At 49.4% G+C, this 15,535-nt stretch overlaps 1 protein-coding gene across 2 annotated transcripts in view; it reads left to right on the plus strand.

The window, feature by feature from the left end:
- CEP290 (centrosomal protein 290) overlaps positions 1 to 15,535 on the plus strand; it is a 1,500,249-nt gene that overhangs the window by 395,301 nt on the left and 1,089,413 nt on the right. For both annotated transcript variants that reach the window (XM_078678872.1, XM_078678869.1), the window contains exon 14: positions 15,220 to 15,382. In XM_078678872.1, the coding sequence (XP_078534998.1) occupies positions 15,220 to 15,382 (163 nt within the window). The remainder of the gene's footprint in view (positions 1 to 15,219; positions 15,383 to 15,535) is intronic.

Below are 15,535 nucleotides of genomic sequence, written 5' to 3' on the forward strand. Positions count from 1 at the left end.
AATGAAAGGCTAAAGAAGCCAGTCAGGTATTTTTACTAGTATTCTATCAACTGAAGTATACACAATCAAAATCAGGGTAATACTCCAAAGGTAACAACTTGTGCTCTATCAGTGACACAGACATTAAGCAGCTTAACAGTACTGAAGGACTTCAAATGAGTGTTTGTCAAACCAGTAATATTCTACTTTGCTATTAAAAACATGATTATTTTTCAAAAAAATCACAACCACCACTTTACCCCTAGATTTCACTGCAGGCTAACATTATAATTGGCAAGCTTTAGGTAATGGATGTTTACATCTTCACAAAATGTTTTTTAAAATTCCGCAAGAAAGCCATCTTCTCTGCAAGCTTTTCCATATACAATATTTGATATTACAGTATGTGATTCATCTGCAGCATTGCCACATCAGTGGATCCCGACTTAATCATTATTGGAGCCGGGGTACCCCCACTTAATCCTTAAGGGAATCCGGGGACACCCACTGAGTCATTGCTGGAAGTGGAGTACCCCAATCTAAGCATTTTCGGTGATTTGAACCACAAAAAAACCCGCAGAAAAAATGCATTAGCAAGCATTCATCAAACAAATACAAAAATTATGAAATATGTTATTTAATTCACAGACAAATATAACAAAATCTAGATTTTAAATTCAATTGAGGCCTCTTGTTATCTTTACTATTTTCTGTTTAATGCATTTGCACTGCTCCCATGAATCAATTTGAAGATACAAACTTAATTTTTAGCCTCCAATTTCAAATTCCTTTACATGTGCTGAACATTTTTTAATGTTCAATTGTACGTTTTACTTTTTTATTTTTATATATGCTTTATTAATCTGGTAATATAATTTTATTTTCTAAGCTGGCATGGAGCCCTGAGTAGTCTTCGCGGACACCCAGGGGTCCCTAGATCACAGGTTAAGACCATTGATCTATAGTAAAAGGTTCTATCAACCACAGTGCAGGTTCTTGTTGGAGTGAAGGAATAGGAAGCACCCTAGAAAACCATTCAAAATTATTTTTGATCAATTTCCTGACAATTATTTTCATATTAATTTCATTGCTATTTCTAGACCAGGCGTCTCTTTTGGGGCAATATATTGCCCTAATCCCACTTGCTGTGAACTTCTGTGTCTGCTATGCCAAAAGTCTGCTTGAAAATTCTCTTTCTTAGTAAATTATGTCTCAGAATATTAGTATTCATCAAGCTCTTGCTTCAAACAGTGTAGATCTAATATGCTCAAATCTAATTTGTTCTTTTTATAGTTTTCATATGCTTTCTTCGCCTGCATTCCAATTTTTAAAATTATTTTAGATTTACTCCTCAGTCCTATATTCCCTGCTAATATTTGGTCTCTCATAGTAGTCTTACATGCTTACTACACCGTAGCAGCACTGGCCTTCCCTTCATTTCAGGAGAAGAAATCTGATATTTCATGCTTTATTTCAAGAACCCACATTTTATCCTGCAGATTAACTTTATTGAACATCCATCTCATATGCCTGCTTAATTTCTTAAAACCAGAAATACTTAACTTGAGTAGAGGATGGCCTGAGAGTCCATTTGGGAAACAGGAAAGCTATCTAAACTCAAAAGAAGTGGAGACTAGAAGTCCGTCATGCAGCAGCTCGACTCACACGGGCCGGTCGGATGCGCCACCTCTTTGCCTTCTGCCTGGCCTCAGGAAGTCAGCGAGGTCGAAACAGGTGCCACTTTTCCAGCCTCTCTGGCCAGCCCAATCGTCGAACAGCTCCCACCTGCTGCCTCCAATGGCTCCACTCTCCAGATGTGGTTTGTGAGACAGTTTTCCAGTTGCGGTTTATGGCACCAATTGAAGTGCCATAACTGGGTGGATGGACCCCCTGAATTTATACATGTAAATGTGTTTTGGCTGAAACTTGACTGGACATTGATAGGTGGTTGCTAGTGAACGATTTGCATCCCACAATACTTTGGGAGTGAATGATTTGCTGGCTCGTGACTTTATATGCAGCTATTATGTTGGGACTACAAGTGGTGTTGCTCTTTCGAACCATAATCGAAAACATGAACAATGAAACTTAATTAGGTCCTTGAAAAAATAGGGTGCCACGAATCGGAGTGAAATGTTTATTTTGAATATTGTAAATGATGACATCTATCTAAAGCATGGCTGTATAACTAACAACCATGTGGACGCACCTCCTACTTAGAGGATAAAATAATCGGTGAAGCATATGATTGTAGACAGAAAGATTAACAGAACTATACCGTCTAGCCAAATTGAGAAGAATTTTATTGAGAGCCCTGAAGAAGTCCAAGAGGACGGAACGCGTTGGCTACGGTTCTTAACTGATTAGGAAGAAGATGATGAAAAATTTATAAATAAAGGATCATAAACTGAATATGCTTGACTGATGCTTTATATTAAGAAACATGTACATTGTGTCACGCTGTTTAAAGGACCTTTGCTGAACTCGTGATCAATGTAAAATCATTAGATTTACACAATGTTGGTTGCTGAACCATTTTGTATTAAGGGCTAGTATTCGGTTCTGGGATGTCATGTGGCCGGTGGGAACATTGTCGTTTTTCACTAACTTAGCATAAGCACGTTGCAGCTTGCCTGCTGCTTTTGCACATATTACTACACATCTTTATTTTTCCAATATTTCACTGACTGCTTTTACATGAGAACTCATCGCTGAGTTCGCACTCTGCATGTTCCTGGGATTTTGACTGAACATTATGTGCAAGGTCGAATAACAATGCCCCCTTGTTATTTTTTTTTACAGCCAGATCTTAGCGCTTAGACAAAACATACCGATGCAGCTTTTGTTTGGCGAACGCACTTTGCTTCTTAGTTGGGTACACGAATTAGGTAGAAATCACTTGACGAGGGACCTTTCCAGGTAGAAGAGTGAAACAGCACCTGTGATGTAGATCTACCATCTATAGGCTGAGGTATGGGGTCTGCTGACAAAGCCCAGAGATCTTCTAATATATAATAATACTGTCTCTTAGCAAGGGGAGAGAGGATAGGCTCCACTGCCTTTTTATGATGACATCTCCCTTCATGATTTATGGACTAGCTGCTATGCGGACTATATTTGTATTTTGGATGTTCTTGCTTGTTGTGGCACGTATACTGCATATTAGGGCATGTTAGTTAAAATAAATATTTTAAACTATTTCGTGACTCTGTCATATTTTATTGTGGACGAGTACAGGAGTGCGAGCGAAAGGGTGTGTCTTGTTAACGCGATTCCTGAGAGATCAGGGAGTTTTGTGTTCTGGGATGTCTATTCATTTGCTTCTCTGTGAGTGAGTAGGAGAGCAAGTGAGACACTATAGCCAGTCGGTCCTGGGCTCATGGGTACTAAGGTGGTGGGATGACTGAGTCCCCCATACACCAAGGTCCTATAATTCTGCTCATAGTTCTGTTTTTGTGCAGAATCCCTGCAACAGGGAAAAATGTCAGCTGCAGCGGGGGCGCAGATGTATCTGGTGCTTCCATCTTGCTAAGCAATTTGGCCAGTCAACAGTTCCCATAATTATTGTCGCTCTGTGCAGCAGCCTCAGATATGTTGAGGAAGGTTGTCATGGCCAGTGCCTTTTGTGAAAGCCTCGGGTCCCTTTGCAGGCTATTCATCTTTGACATGTTTGTATTTGATTTGATTTTGAGTCCACCTTGCAGTTTTAAGCAGAATGTATTCTCTCACGGTTCTCACAGATTTGGCAATCGATGTCTTTCCCTAACCACTGCATGCTTCTTAAATAGAATGCCCAGGGTCTGATCAACATACAGAGAGATCAGATTACATTAACAAATCTAAGAAGAAATGTGTTCACTCTGTCAGTCAGTGCCTAGGTTTTTGCATACACAGAGCAAAGAGGAAATGACCAGTCTCATTATTGAAGAGGGGGTGATAGGGCACCAAAGTCTCAAGGTTGAGATCAGTTCTTATCCGTTAAATCTGCAAGGACTTCCCATGTACAGATTGTACACTGGCATCATGGTTCAGTCTGTCTTCATCGCTGGTCTCCAGAAGTTCTTATTCTCTAAGGCAAAGCTTTGAAAGGAAAGAAAATGCCCCCAAAAGGCCCTGCAGACTAGCGCTCTGGAAAGGTCAGGTGTAGGTAGTCTTAACATGGAAATAAATCCAACATCAGAAAATTGTGGAAGAACATCTAATTAGAGCACTGGTAGCATCTATATCAGGCCAGAGACTTGCCAAAGCAAAGACCTTTGTACAAAGACGAAAAAATCAAATCTAGCCACCCCATCAGGAAACCACAGGCAAAGAAGCCGCTTAATCTGGCAGCAGGAGTCTTGCTCTGAGCTGAGAGCCAGTGAGAGAAGCTCTGAATGCGGTGGCATGTTGGAGTGCACAACAAAGGATAGGAGACGAAAGGGAGCCTGAAGCTTGGAGGGACACATAGCAGAGTGTGTCACCTCCCTTCAAGTCAGAAATGTTGATTTTTGTTTTACATTGAGGAAATGCTAGAATCATGATTAGTTGTTAATGTTCTTTTGACTATGGTTGGGGAAACAGGTGTTCTAAAAAAATTGTATTCATAAGCAATTATTGAAGGAGGAAAAGCTACTGATCTATTATATTGGTTCCTGTTAATAATCGCCGATTTCTTTCTCAAGGCTGCAAATAATTATACTATCATTGTACTAGTAGTGCTGTTGTTGCTTCAAGTAATTTAAAAATAGTCCTGTTGGCGAAATCTTCATTGACTACCTTAGGCCTTTTAGAGACATTGTCCGAATACAAGTTGAATACTACATGTATAGAGGTGCTCCTTAATCTAAAGGCACATGATTTCCCAGGACACCACCACGCTGACTGAAAGCACTTATTCATGCCCTGCTGCTTGCTCGCACTAGCGCACTAGCGCAAATTATGCAATTTTAATTCTTTTACTTAAGCGCCGACGGAGGCTCAGTTAGAAGGCTCCTAGCGTTTTTAACTTCATCACTTTTTTGCTTTGCGTCATGTCACAAATGTTTATTTGATTAAGAAATTACCTTTGTGCTTGAGTGTTAGGCGTGATCCCCGTTCCACCACTGATTATTCAGCTTGTTGTGGAGAGGTAGATCGCCTCGCCAGGTAGTGTGATTCCCCACTTGCGGTTTGCATTGAGGTCAGCAGTCTAGCTGCTCACCTGCTCTGACATAAAAACCTCATCCCCAACGCGCAGCGGACGCGCGCAGCGGGTGCTCGTCTGCGCCCGTCCGCGCCTGGACCGTGCCCAGGGCCTCCCCCCCTGGTCCCTCCAATGCACCTGCTGAAGGCCCTCTACTACGCTACTCCTCAGCGCAGCTTAAAGATCTAAATACCCTTGTCACCAACTCGCACTGCAAGCCACTGCCATTCACCCCCTGTCTTCTGTCTGCACCAGCGCTATGTCCTTATTGTCCGTTTTCACTCCCGACCTCTCTCCCTACTGCTTGCTGTACCCGCACTACCTCCAGGTATCCGTACCGTGCGGCGCTGATTAACGCACGCTCCCTCCCCAAACACAACCTGGAAATTATGGAGCTAATCTCCAATCATGAGCTCGACATCCTCTTTATCACTGAAACCTGGGGTGATGCTGCCTCAGGGCCGGACTTTTGCACAGCTACCCCCGATGGTTTCTATGTGGTTAGGCAGGATAGACTCTCAGGCAAAGGAAGTGGGCTAGCAATTATTCACAAAGCCCAATACCACATAAAAATATAATCTGTCAGTTGCCTTGACTGTGAGGCCTTTGTTTTTTCCATTGCCCTCAACAATAACCGAGCTTTTAAAGGAACTCTCTTGTATCGTCCCTATGGTCCCCGAAAGCGCTTCCTTTTAGCTTTACCAACAACCCCGATATCATGCAGCCATGGTCTTCCCCCTGGCATGGTCCGACCACGCCGCAGTCTTGTTCACTGTCAAAGCACATAACCCTAATCCACCTCAGTTCAGAGCGCACATGCCTAAGACCACTCGAGCCTGGCAAAATTTAGACATCCAATGTCTGTCCAACACCCTCACCACCTCTCGTTATGAGAGCTCCGCCAACCCTAGTCTACTCTCGGACAGGTATTATGACTGGGTCCTGGACGCGGTCAACCGGGTAGCCCCCATTAAAGCTGCCTACCCCAACCGGATCACGCCATCTGCGCAATGGTTTACAGAGGTTTACAGAGGACCTCAGACTTCAGAGGCAATACTGTAGGAACCTCGAGCGACACTGGCGCAAACACTACAATCCCTATGAGAAACAAACTTACAAAGCTGCGCTAGCATCCTACAAGCGGTCCATTGTTATGCATAAGAGCTCTTTTTTTCAATCCCAAATTGAGTCTGCGCGCAACTCTGCAAAACAGTTGTTCCAAGTAGTGAACTCCCTTGCTAGCCCCCCGTCCAGACATTGAGCCATCCCAAGATCTCTGTAATTCCGTAGCCAATTTCTTTTCCTCCAAAGTTGTTAATATATACTCAGCCTTCGCTTTTCAACCTTGTTCGTAGGGCTCCCCTTCCTACCCCCTGTCCTCACCTCTGCAACCCACTTTGTCCAACTTTCGTGCAGTTTCCACAGAACAAATCCGCAACCTTGTCACTTCCATCAGATCAGGCTCTCCCCTAGATCCGTGTCCGCCTACCATACTTAAACTCATCATGGAGGTCATTACCCTTCCCCTCACGTATATCTGCAATTCCATCTTCTCAACAGGTTCCTACCCAGATATATGGAAAAAGCCAGCCATCAAACCGCTGCTAAAAAAAAACACCCTGGATCCTTCAGAACCCGCAAGATACAGACCTATTGCGTGCCTCCCCTTCCCCTCCAAAATATTTGAGTCACTCATGAATCAGCAGCTCTCGGAATTCATTGATCAAGAACAGCTCCTGGATGATACCCAATTTGGGTTCAGAAAGGGTCATGGGACCGAAACCGCCCTTATAAAGGCCTCTGACGAGATCAGGGCAATCCTGGATCAAGGGGGGCGGCGGCTCTCATTCTTCTGGATTTGTCCGCCGCCTTTGACACGGTTGATCACTCCATTCTGATCGACCGTGTCTCAACCCTGGGGATCAACCACCTGGCAAAGGATCTCCTCGCATCCTTCTTGGCTAACCGCACACAAACGGTAAAGTTGGGTGATTATTACTCGCCCATCTTCACTCTTCCCTGCGGGGTGCCCCAAGGTTCAGCACTAAGTCCGACACTATTCAAAATATATGTTTCGGACCTGGCAAAGGTCATCAAGCAACACGGGCTGAGCCTAACCCACTATGCGGATGACACCCAGTTGGTGGTAGCAGTGCATAAGGATGGGCCAGATGTTGCTTTAAGATTCCAGGAGGGGATGCTTGCCATAGGTTCCTGGATGTCGAGGAACTGCTTGAAGTTAAACTCGGACAAGACCGAGGTTATGACCTTTGGAAACCTCCTCCGAGATGGTCTTCCACCTGGTGGCCAAGCGAAATCGGCCCTCCACCAGTTCCAGTGGCCAAGGTCAGAAACCTCGGGGTCATATTCGATGACAAACTTTAACTTAGACATCATGTGAACTCAGTGGTGTCTGCCTCCTTTCACATGTTAAGGAAAATTAAGAAACTACTCCCATATCTTCCCCCATCTGCAGGAAAAACGTTGATTTCCACCCTTGATTTTTCCAAATTGGATTATGGCAACGCCCTTTTCCTTAACGCCCAAGAACAGGTCCTTAACAAACTGCAATCAATCTAGAATGCGGCAGCTAGAGTTCTGCTTGGCATCCCCAAACGTCATCCAACTTCAGCGGCCATACGTCAATTGCACTGGCTACGGGTCAGAAATAGGATTAAATTCAAGGCGCTGTGCATTGCCTACAAGGCAGCTCACAACGTAGGACCACGGTTCCTGAGGAACGCTTTTCACATCTATGTCCCCAACAGACCACTGCGCTCCTCCGCCTCCTGTCTCCTTTCAGTCCCCCGTACTAGAACATCTACATGGGGAGACAGACGCTTTTTAGTGGCAGCCCCCAAGCTTTGGAACTCGCTCCCTTTGTCCATTAGATGCTGTCCCACTCTCACTAGCTTCCGCAAACAGCTCAAGACCTGGTTATTCGATCAATGATTCAAGTAGCGTGATCTGTCCTGAGAAACACATGCGCCGAGACACCTCCGGGTAGTTGCGCGCAATACAAATCACTAAAACATAAACATAAACATATTTTGACCGGCGGTGAATATAAAAAGATCCCAGTACTAGTAAAGACATGGTTACTTACTTGTAGTCCTGGTTCTGCATCATAGAAATCTTCATTAAAATTGTATGTATTCGAGTAATTCCCTGCTGCGTGTGGCGACCCAAGAACACATCATAATTCATATGTGTCCATATATCCGTGGTAAGGTGAAAGGTCCAACATGTCCGTATGTTGCATTACAACTTTCAAAAGCCTATCAGAGAAAAGGTGTTCCAAAGTATAGATTCCTTCGAATACTTAAAACCCTTTTTTAAAACTACATTGCTGGACCTGTGACACAACCATGGTGCCTGCATGTCTAAGTAATGAGGGGAAGTGCAGCCTCGTAAGCTTATATTAAAACAGTTAAAAAAAAGGACCTTCTGTCGGTTATGTTATGTTAGTAGGAATTTATCTGAAAGAAACAGGTTAGTATTAGATTCCTTACCTTAGAATATCCCCAGGCGTCAGTCTGGATCCGGAAACTTTTGCGTAGCAGTACCCCTGCGCGTCGGTAGGCGTCGTCTGCAGGCGTCCCCTGCGGCTCCGCGTCGTCGGCGTCGTGCGCCGTGATGACGTCGCTGGAGTATATAGACGCCGCCTCCGCGCGCTGACGTCAGTTCTTCTTTTTTCCGCGCCAGTTAGCGCAGATCCGAAGAGCAGTACTCCGGTCTTTTGACCAAGTTTTTTGTTAACTGATTGATCTTTACGGTGCCGGTAGGATGCCCGGTTTCAAGAGTTGTGACGAGTGCGACCGCATGATGTCGGTCACCGACCACCATCGACTCTGCCTCCGGTGTCTGGGCGCGGACCACGACGTGGAGTCCTGCGTCGACTGTCGGGCCTTGACTGGAAAAGCTAGGCGGGAGCGGTCCCGCAAGCTTCTCGAACTCCGGTTGTCGGCCCCGCGTCGAGAGCGGTCCCGGTCCGGTCGGAGGTCGAGGGAGCGGTCGAGGGAGCGGTCGCGGAGCCGCCATGGGCGCTCCGGGAGTCGCCACCATTCCTCCGGCTCGTCAGGTAAGCACAAGAAGTCGGGGCGTCGCCATCGCACCCCCGACTCCCCCCGACGCCCGCGGGCTGCGGCCGGGGGCTCGGGTGACCCCACCCCCGCGGTCCCGCATGGGTCGCCGACGCCGTCTGCCCCACACCTGTCGGTCCCTGGGGAAGGCGCGTCGCGTGAGGAGATCGAGGCCTTCCTCATTGCTATGAGGGCGAGGTCTTCTCCGGCGGGGCCTTCGGCGCCTGCGGGCCCGTCGGTCCCGTCTGGGGGCCCGAGCGGTTCGGGTGCTCCTGCCCCGGCGCCGCCGGTGGCTCCGGCCCCGGCGCCGCTGGTTCCCTCTGGTTCGTCGCCGGCTGGTCTCCCGGCCTCTCCGGCGTCGGTTCCTGTGGGCCAGCCCATGGTACCGCCCCCGCGTGGTGCAGCGACTCCGCCGTCGGCTCCGGCCGGCGTCGGGTCACCGACGCCGCGCGGCGCCACCCCCCTTTCCTCCCCGACTCCGGACTCGGAGCCGGACCGGCGTCGGCCGACGCCGGACCCGACGCCGATGGGGCCTGTTGACCCCGATGTCTATATCGTCGACCCAGAATATGGGTATGACGAGGAGGAGTATGGAGAGGGTTGGGAGGGGTCTGAGGACCCTCTATCCCGTGCCTGCCAGTACGATGTGGACTGGGTAGGTGATCTGGGTGATGCCAGTGGCCTGGACGAGTCGCCCAACCCTGGGTTTGTCTCTCCGTCCCCTGTGGCGTCCGAGGCGGGTGCTGCCTATTCGGTGGTCCTGATGAGGGCTGCCAAGGCCTTACACCTTGAGCTCCCCGTCGCGAAGGTCAAACCGAATATCCTGACGGAAGTTTTTAAACCGCAGTCATGCCCCCAGGAGCCTCTGCTGCCGTTTAATGAGGCCCTGACGGATGTCCTTCTGGGCACCTGGTCCAGGCCCGCCTCTGGTGCGCCGGTTGACCGGAACGTTGCCAGGCGTCACCGTCCCTGCGCGGACGACCCTGCCTTCCTGTCCACCCATCCCTCCCCGGAGAGTCTGGTGATCCAGGCCTCCACTTCGCAGTCCGCATTTCCGTCGGCTCCGCCCGACCGGGAATCAAAGAGGTACGACCAATTCGGAAAGAAAGTGTTTTCCTCTTTGAGTGCTGGGCTGCGGTCTTGTAACACCGCGTGCCTCTTGGGCCGCTACACCCACTCCCTGTGGGATACGGTCGAGGAGTGTTTGCCGCAATGCCCCCAGGAAGTGCGGGACAAGCTCACCCGGGCCTTTGTTGAAGGCCGGGATGCGGCGCGGTACTCGATCCGTTGTGGTCTGGACACCACGGACTCACTGGGACGGGCCATGTCCACTACGGTGGCGATTCGTCGCCATGCCTGGCTGAGATCTGCCAACTTCTCACCAGACGTCCAAAATACGCTTATGGACATGCCATTTGATGGCAGTCGCCTATTTGGTGACAAAGCGGACCACGCGCTGGAGCGCTTCAAGGACTCCAGGGTCACGGCCAAGTCCTTGGGTCTCTCGACCCAGACCCAGCGCCAGCAGACGGGTTCGTTTCGGCCCTTTCGTGGCCAAGGGAGAGGAGGTCCCACACGTGCTGCCAGCCACGCGGCGCAGAGCGCTCCCCAGCGCGGTGGCGCCCGTGGTTTCCGCCGTGGTGGCGGTAGAGGCCAGCGTCGTGGTCAGTCCACGCCTCCCTCCGCTGCGGCATCCAAGCCTTCCTAGTCCGAGCTTTCGGGCTCACGTGACGCCAGTGGGTGGCAGGGTTCGCCATCACCACTCCCGCTGGCGCGCGATAACATCGGACAGGTGGGTGCTGCAGCTTGTCCGAAGGGGCTATGCCCTCCCCTTCGAGTCCACTCCTCCAGCCATGCCACCGCAGAACCACCGTGTGTCGGGGGACCACTTGACACTTCTGCAGGAGGAAGTTACGGCCCTCTTGGCCAAGGGGGCCATCGAGCGCGTTCCTGGGCCAGAAGTAGGGTGTGGTTGCTACTCCCACTACTTTCTGGTACCCAAGAAGGACAAGGGAGGCCTGCGTCCTATCTTGGATCTACGGAACGTCAACGGCTTCCTCCGGAAGGAGAAGTTCAAGATGTTGACTTTGGCTCAGGTCTTGGCTGCTCTAGACCCACAAGACTGGTTGGTAGCGTTGGACTTGCAGGATGCGTACTTTCACATCCCCGTCCTGCCGGCCCACCGGCGTTACCTGCGGTTCACGGTAGGCCACGAGCATTTTCAGTTTATCGTGCTCCCATTCGGCCTTACCAGCGCCCCACGGGTGTTCACGAAAGTGATGGCGGTGGTCGCAGCTCATCTGCGCCGGTTAGGGGTTTCAGTCTTCCCCTACCTCGACGACTGGCTGTTGAAGGCGGGCTCGCCCCAGACAGTCGTCCACCACCTTCAGATGACGGCAGACCTCCTGCACGAGTTGGGGTTTTCCATCAATGTGCCGAAATCACACCTGTGTCCCTCTCAAAAGCTCCTTTTCATCGGAGCGGTTCTCGACTCGGCGCAGTTTCGGGTTTATCCCCCGGAACGGCGGGTCCGGGATATTCAGGCTCTGATTCCCATCTTTCAGCCGTTATCCCGGGTTTCGGTCAGGTTGGCGCTGCGGCTTCTGGGGCTGATGGCCTCCTGCATCCTTCTGGTGCATCACGCCAGATGGCGGATGCGGGCTCTGCAGTGGGACCTGAAGTTTCAGTGGGCCCAGCATCAGGGCAACCTATCCGACCATGTCCTGATCTCGGAGGGCACTGCGAGACAGTTGCAGTGGTGGCTTACAGACCGCGATTGGGTCAGGGGCAGATCCCTCTCCCTTCCCCAGCCGGAGCACGTGGTCGTGACGGACGCGTCCCTCCAAGGCTGGGGTGGCCACTTGGGAGAGGCGGAGATCAGAGGCCTCTGGTCTCCGGCGGAGTCCCGGCTCCATATCAACATGTTGGAGCTGCGGGCGATTCGCCTGGCACTGAAGGCATTCCTCCCCTTTGTCAACGGGAGTGTAGTGCAGGTGTTCACGGACAACACCACCGCCATGTGGTACTGCAACAAACAGGGCGGTGTGGGGTCGTGGACCCTTTGCCAAGAGGCTCTGCGCCTCTGGCAATGTCTGGAACGTCAGGGCGTGACTCTGACGGTTCAACACCTGGCAGGTTCTCTGAACGCCAGGGCGGACGAACTCAGCCGTCGGTGCTCGGTGGATCACGAATGGCGTCTGAACTCGGATGTGGCGAGAGGCCTCTTTCAGCAATGGGGAGAGCCTTGGTTAGATCTATTCGCCACAGAAGAGAACGCGCGATGTCATCAGTTCTGCGCGTTGGAGTTTCCAAGACGGCACTCGCTCGGCGACGCCTTTCGGCGCGAGTGGAGTTGCGGTCTGTTGTACGCCTTTCCGCCTATACCACTTCTGCCCAGAGTGCTGAAGAAGATCAGGCGCGACCGGGCCCAAGTTATCCTTGTGGCTCCGGACTGGGCTCGAAGGTACTGGTATCCCGAGCTACTCAGCATGACGGTCGGTCCCTCGATCCGCCTGCCCCTTCAGGAGGACCTTCTGTCGCAGCAGCAGGGGACGGTCCTCCACCCGAACCTGTCCAGTCTCCACCTCCATGCGTGGAGATTGAGCGGCGACAGTTGAGGCCATTTGACTTGCCTCCTGAAGTCTGTGATGTCATTCTGGCAGCCAGGCGTCCCTCCACAAAGTCGGTATACGCCTGCCGGTGGAACAGATTTGTGGCATGGTGCACAGCAAAGGCTGTGGATCCCCTTTCTGCCCCTCTATCTGAGGTTCTCCTCTTCCTCCTTTCCCTTGCCCAGCAGGGCTCTGCTCTGGGCACTATCAAGGGCTATCTTTCTGCCCTTTCCGCCTTCTTGAGGCTACCTGATCAGCCATCTTTGTTCAAGTCCCCTATTGTGTTAAGATTCTTAAAGGGCATCACGCACATGTATCCTCCAGCTCCGTTCGTGATGCCTCAGTGGGACTTGAACCTGGTTTTGACTTTCCTGATGTGCGCTCCCTTTGAGCCCCTTCATTCCTGTCCTCTCCGTCTTCTCACCTTAAAGACGGCCTTCCTGGTAGCCATCACCTCTGCCAGGAGAGTGAGTGAGCTCCAGGCTCTTTCTGTTCAACCTCCTTTCTTGTCTGTTCATCCTGATAAGGTGGTTCTTCGGACCAGACCTTCTTTCCTGCCCAAGGTAGTCTCTGCTTTTCACATTGGGCAGTCCATCACCTTGCCCTCCTTCTTCCCGCCTCCGCATCCTTCAAAGGATGAAGAGCGGCTCCATCGTCTGGACCCAAAACGTGCGCTTTCATTCTATATGGATCGCACACGCCAGTTCCGGGTGGATGACCAACTGTTTGTTGGCTACGTGGGTGAGAAGAAGGGAAGGGCGGTACAGAAACGGACCATCTCTCGGTGGGTCGTCCTGTGCATCAAAGCATGCTACTCTTTGGCTCGGAAGGAGCCTCCTGTTGGGCTGAGGGCCCATTCCACTCGGGCCACGGCGGCTACTACTGCCCTGGGCCGGGGAGTCCCTTTGCAGGACATTTGCCAGGCGGCCACGTGGGCCTCGCTGCACACCTTTGCGAGGCACTACTGCCTGGACAGTCAAGTCCGGAGGGATGGCTTCTTTGGCCGTTCGGTCCTCCAGGACTTTCTGGTGTAGGTTGTATTGGTTCGCAGACCCACCACCGGGGTTGGTATTGCTGGGGTATCTATTCTAAGGTAAGGAATCTAATACTAACCTGTTTCTTTCAGATGAACAAGTTACTTACCTTCGGTAACGATATATCTGTAAGAAACAGTAGTTAGTATTAGATTCCTTACCGCCCCGCCCATCCTCCCCGTTCTGCGAACTGATACCTAGGGTTAGGGACATCCCTTTCAGGGCCCTAGTTTCAAATGGCACCAGTGTTGGTTCTCACATGGCTCTGCGTGTTCTGGCGCGGAAAAGCTGTGTGCAAAGAACTGACGTCAGCGCGCGGAGGCGGCGTCTATATACTCCAGCGACGTCATCACGGCGCACGACGCCGACGACGCGGAGCCGCAGGGGACGCCTGCAGACGACGCCTACCGACGCGCAGGGGTACTGCTACGCAAAAGTTTCCGGATCCAGACTGACGCCTGGGGATATTCTAAGGTAAGGAATCTAATACTAACTACTGTTTCTTACAGATATATCGTTACCGAAGGTAAGTAACTTGTTCATTAAGCGCGCGTACACCCGAGGGTTTCATGCCGCTGGTTAAGGCTCCATGAGCTTCCAATACCCAGTTGCCTGACAGTCAGTTCTTTTTTCTGGCTCATTTGACTGGTATCCTGCAACACACCGAGCGAGATTTATCTCATAAACCCAATTTGTTTTGTTTTCACGTTAACTCTTTTACATCAAATAAGTGTGTAAAGACTTGTTTGCTTTCTATTCTGAAAAATTTCTAATTTCCCTTCCCCTGCCCCGCCATTAAAAATGCCCCTTCCCACCCCACTTATTTTTTGGGAATATGCACACAATACTAGAATAATTTGGTTGTTTGCAGCACATGCATTGTAAATTCCCCACACACTCTTCTGGGAACACTCATTTCCACACCCACAGGCGTGTTTCACCATTTTAAATAAAATCAGGGCGCGTTGCAGACCTTTCCAAGTCATAAGTCAACTCTGCCCAATTAAAAATCTGCATATTTTGACTATGTGAATCAGAATTTTAATTTTCCTCAAAGATTTAGTGTTTGTACAGAAAATAATTTGTGAAGGGCCCATTGTTATTGTAAGTTGTGTAGTTTATTTTATATACTTAATGGCGCATAATTAAAGGTCGTAAACTAGAGGAATTTTGACACAGTTTCATATTATATGAATGGTATTTAAAATAGAGGTTTTTCTTTGTTTTCTTTCTGTTAGTGCTCGTTTGTTTAGATCTGCAATTTCAGCTGCTACAACTTAAAGTGCAATACCATATTTGTATTGTTTGATATATTTGTAAATGCAACTAAAAATACTCTTATTTTGCAGGGAGTGTATGGCTTGGAGGAAGCAGTTGCTGAAATAAAAGAATTAAAAACCCACATTAAAACTAGAGATCGTGAGATCGAAAATCTGACAAAGGAAATCAATCATCTTGAACTGAAGATCAATGATTTACTTGACGAAAATGAAGATCTCAGAGAAAGACTAGGTTATGGAATTTTTTTATACCTTTGCAATTTTTCACACAATTGTTTTTTTAAAGTCTAACATTAAACGAAAGATCTGTGTTTTCTACCTCAAATAGAATATTGACTCTTCGACTTGTTATGAAACCTCAGTTGATGCTGTAATAGCCTTATGT

The sequence above is a fragment of the Lissotriton helveticus genome, chromosome 1_1 (assembly GCF_964261635.1).
Source record: "Lissotriton helveticus chromosome 1_1, aLisHel1.1, whole genome shotgun sequence".
Lineage (NCBI taxonomy): Eukaryota > Metazoa > Chordata > Amphibia > Caudata > Salamandridae > Lissotriton > Lissotriton helveticus.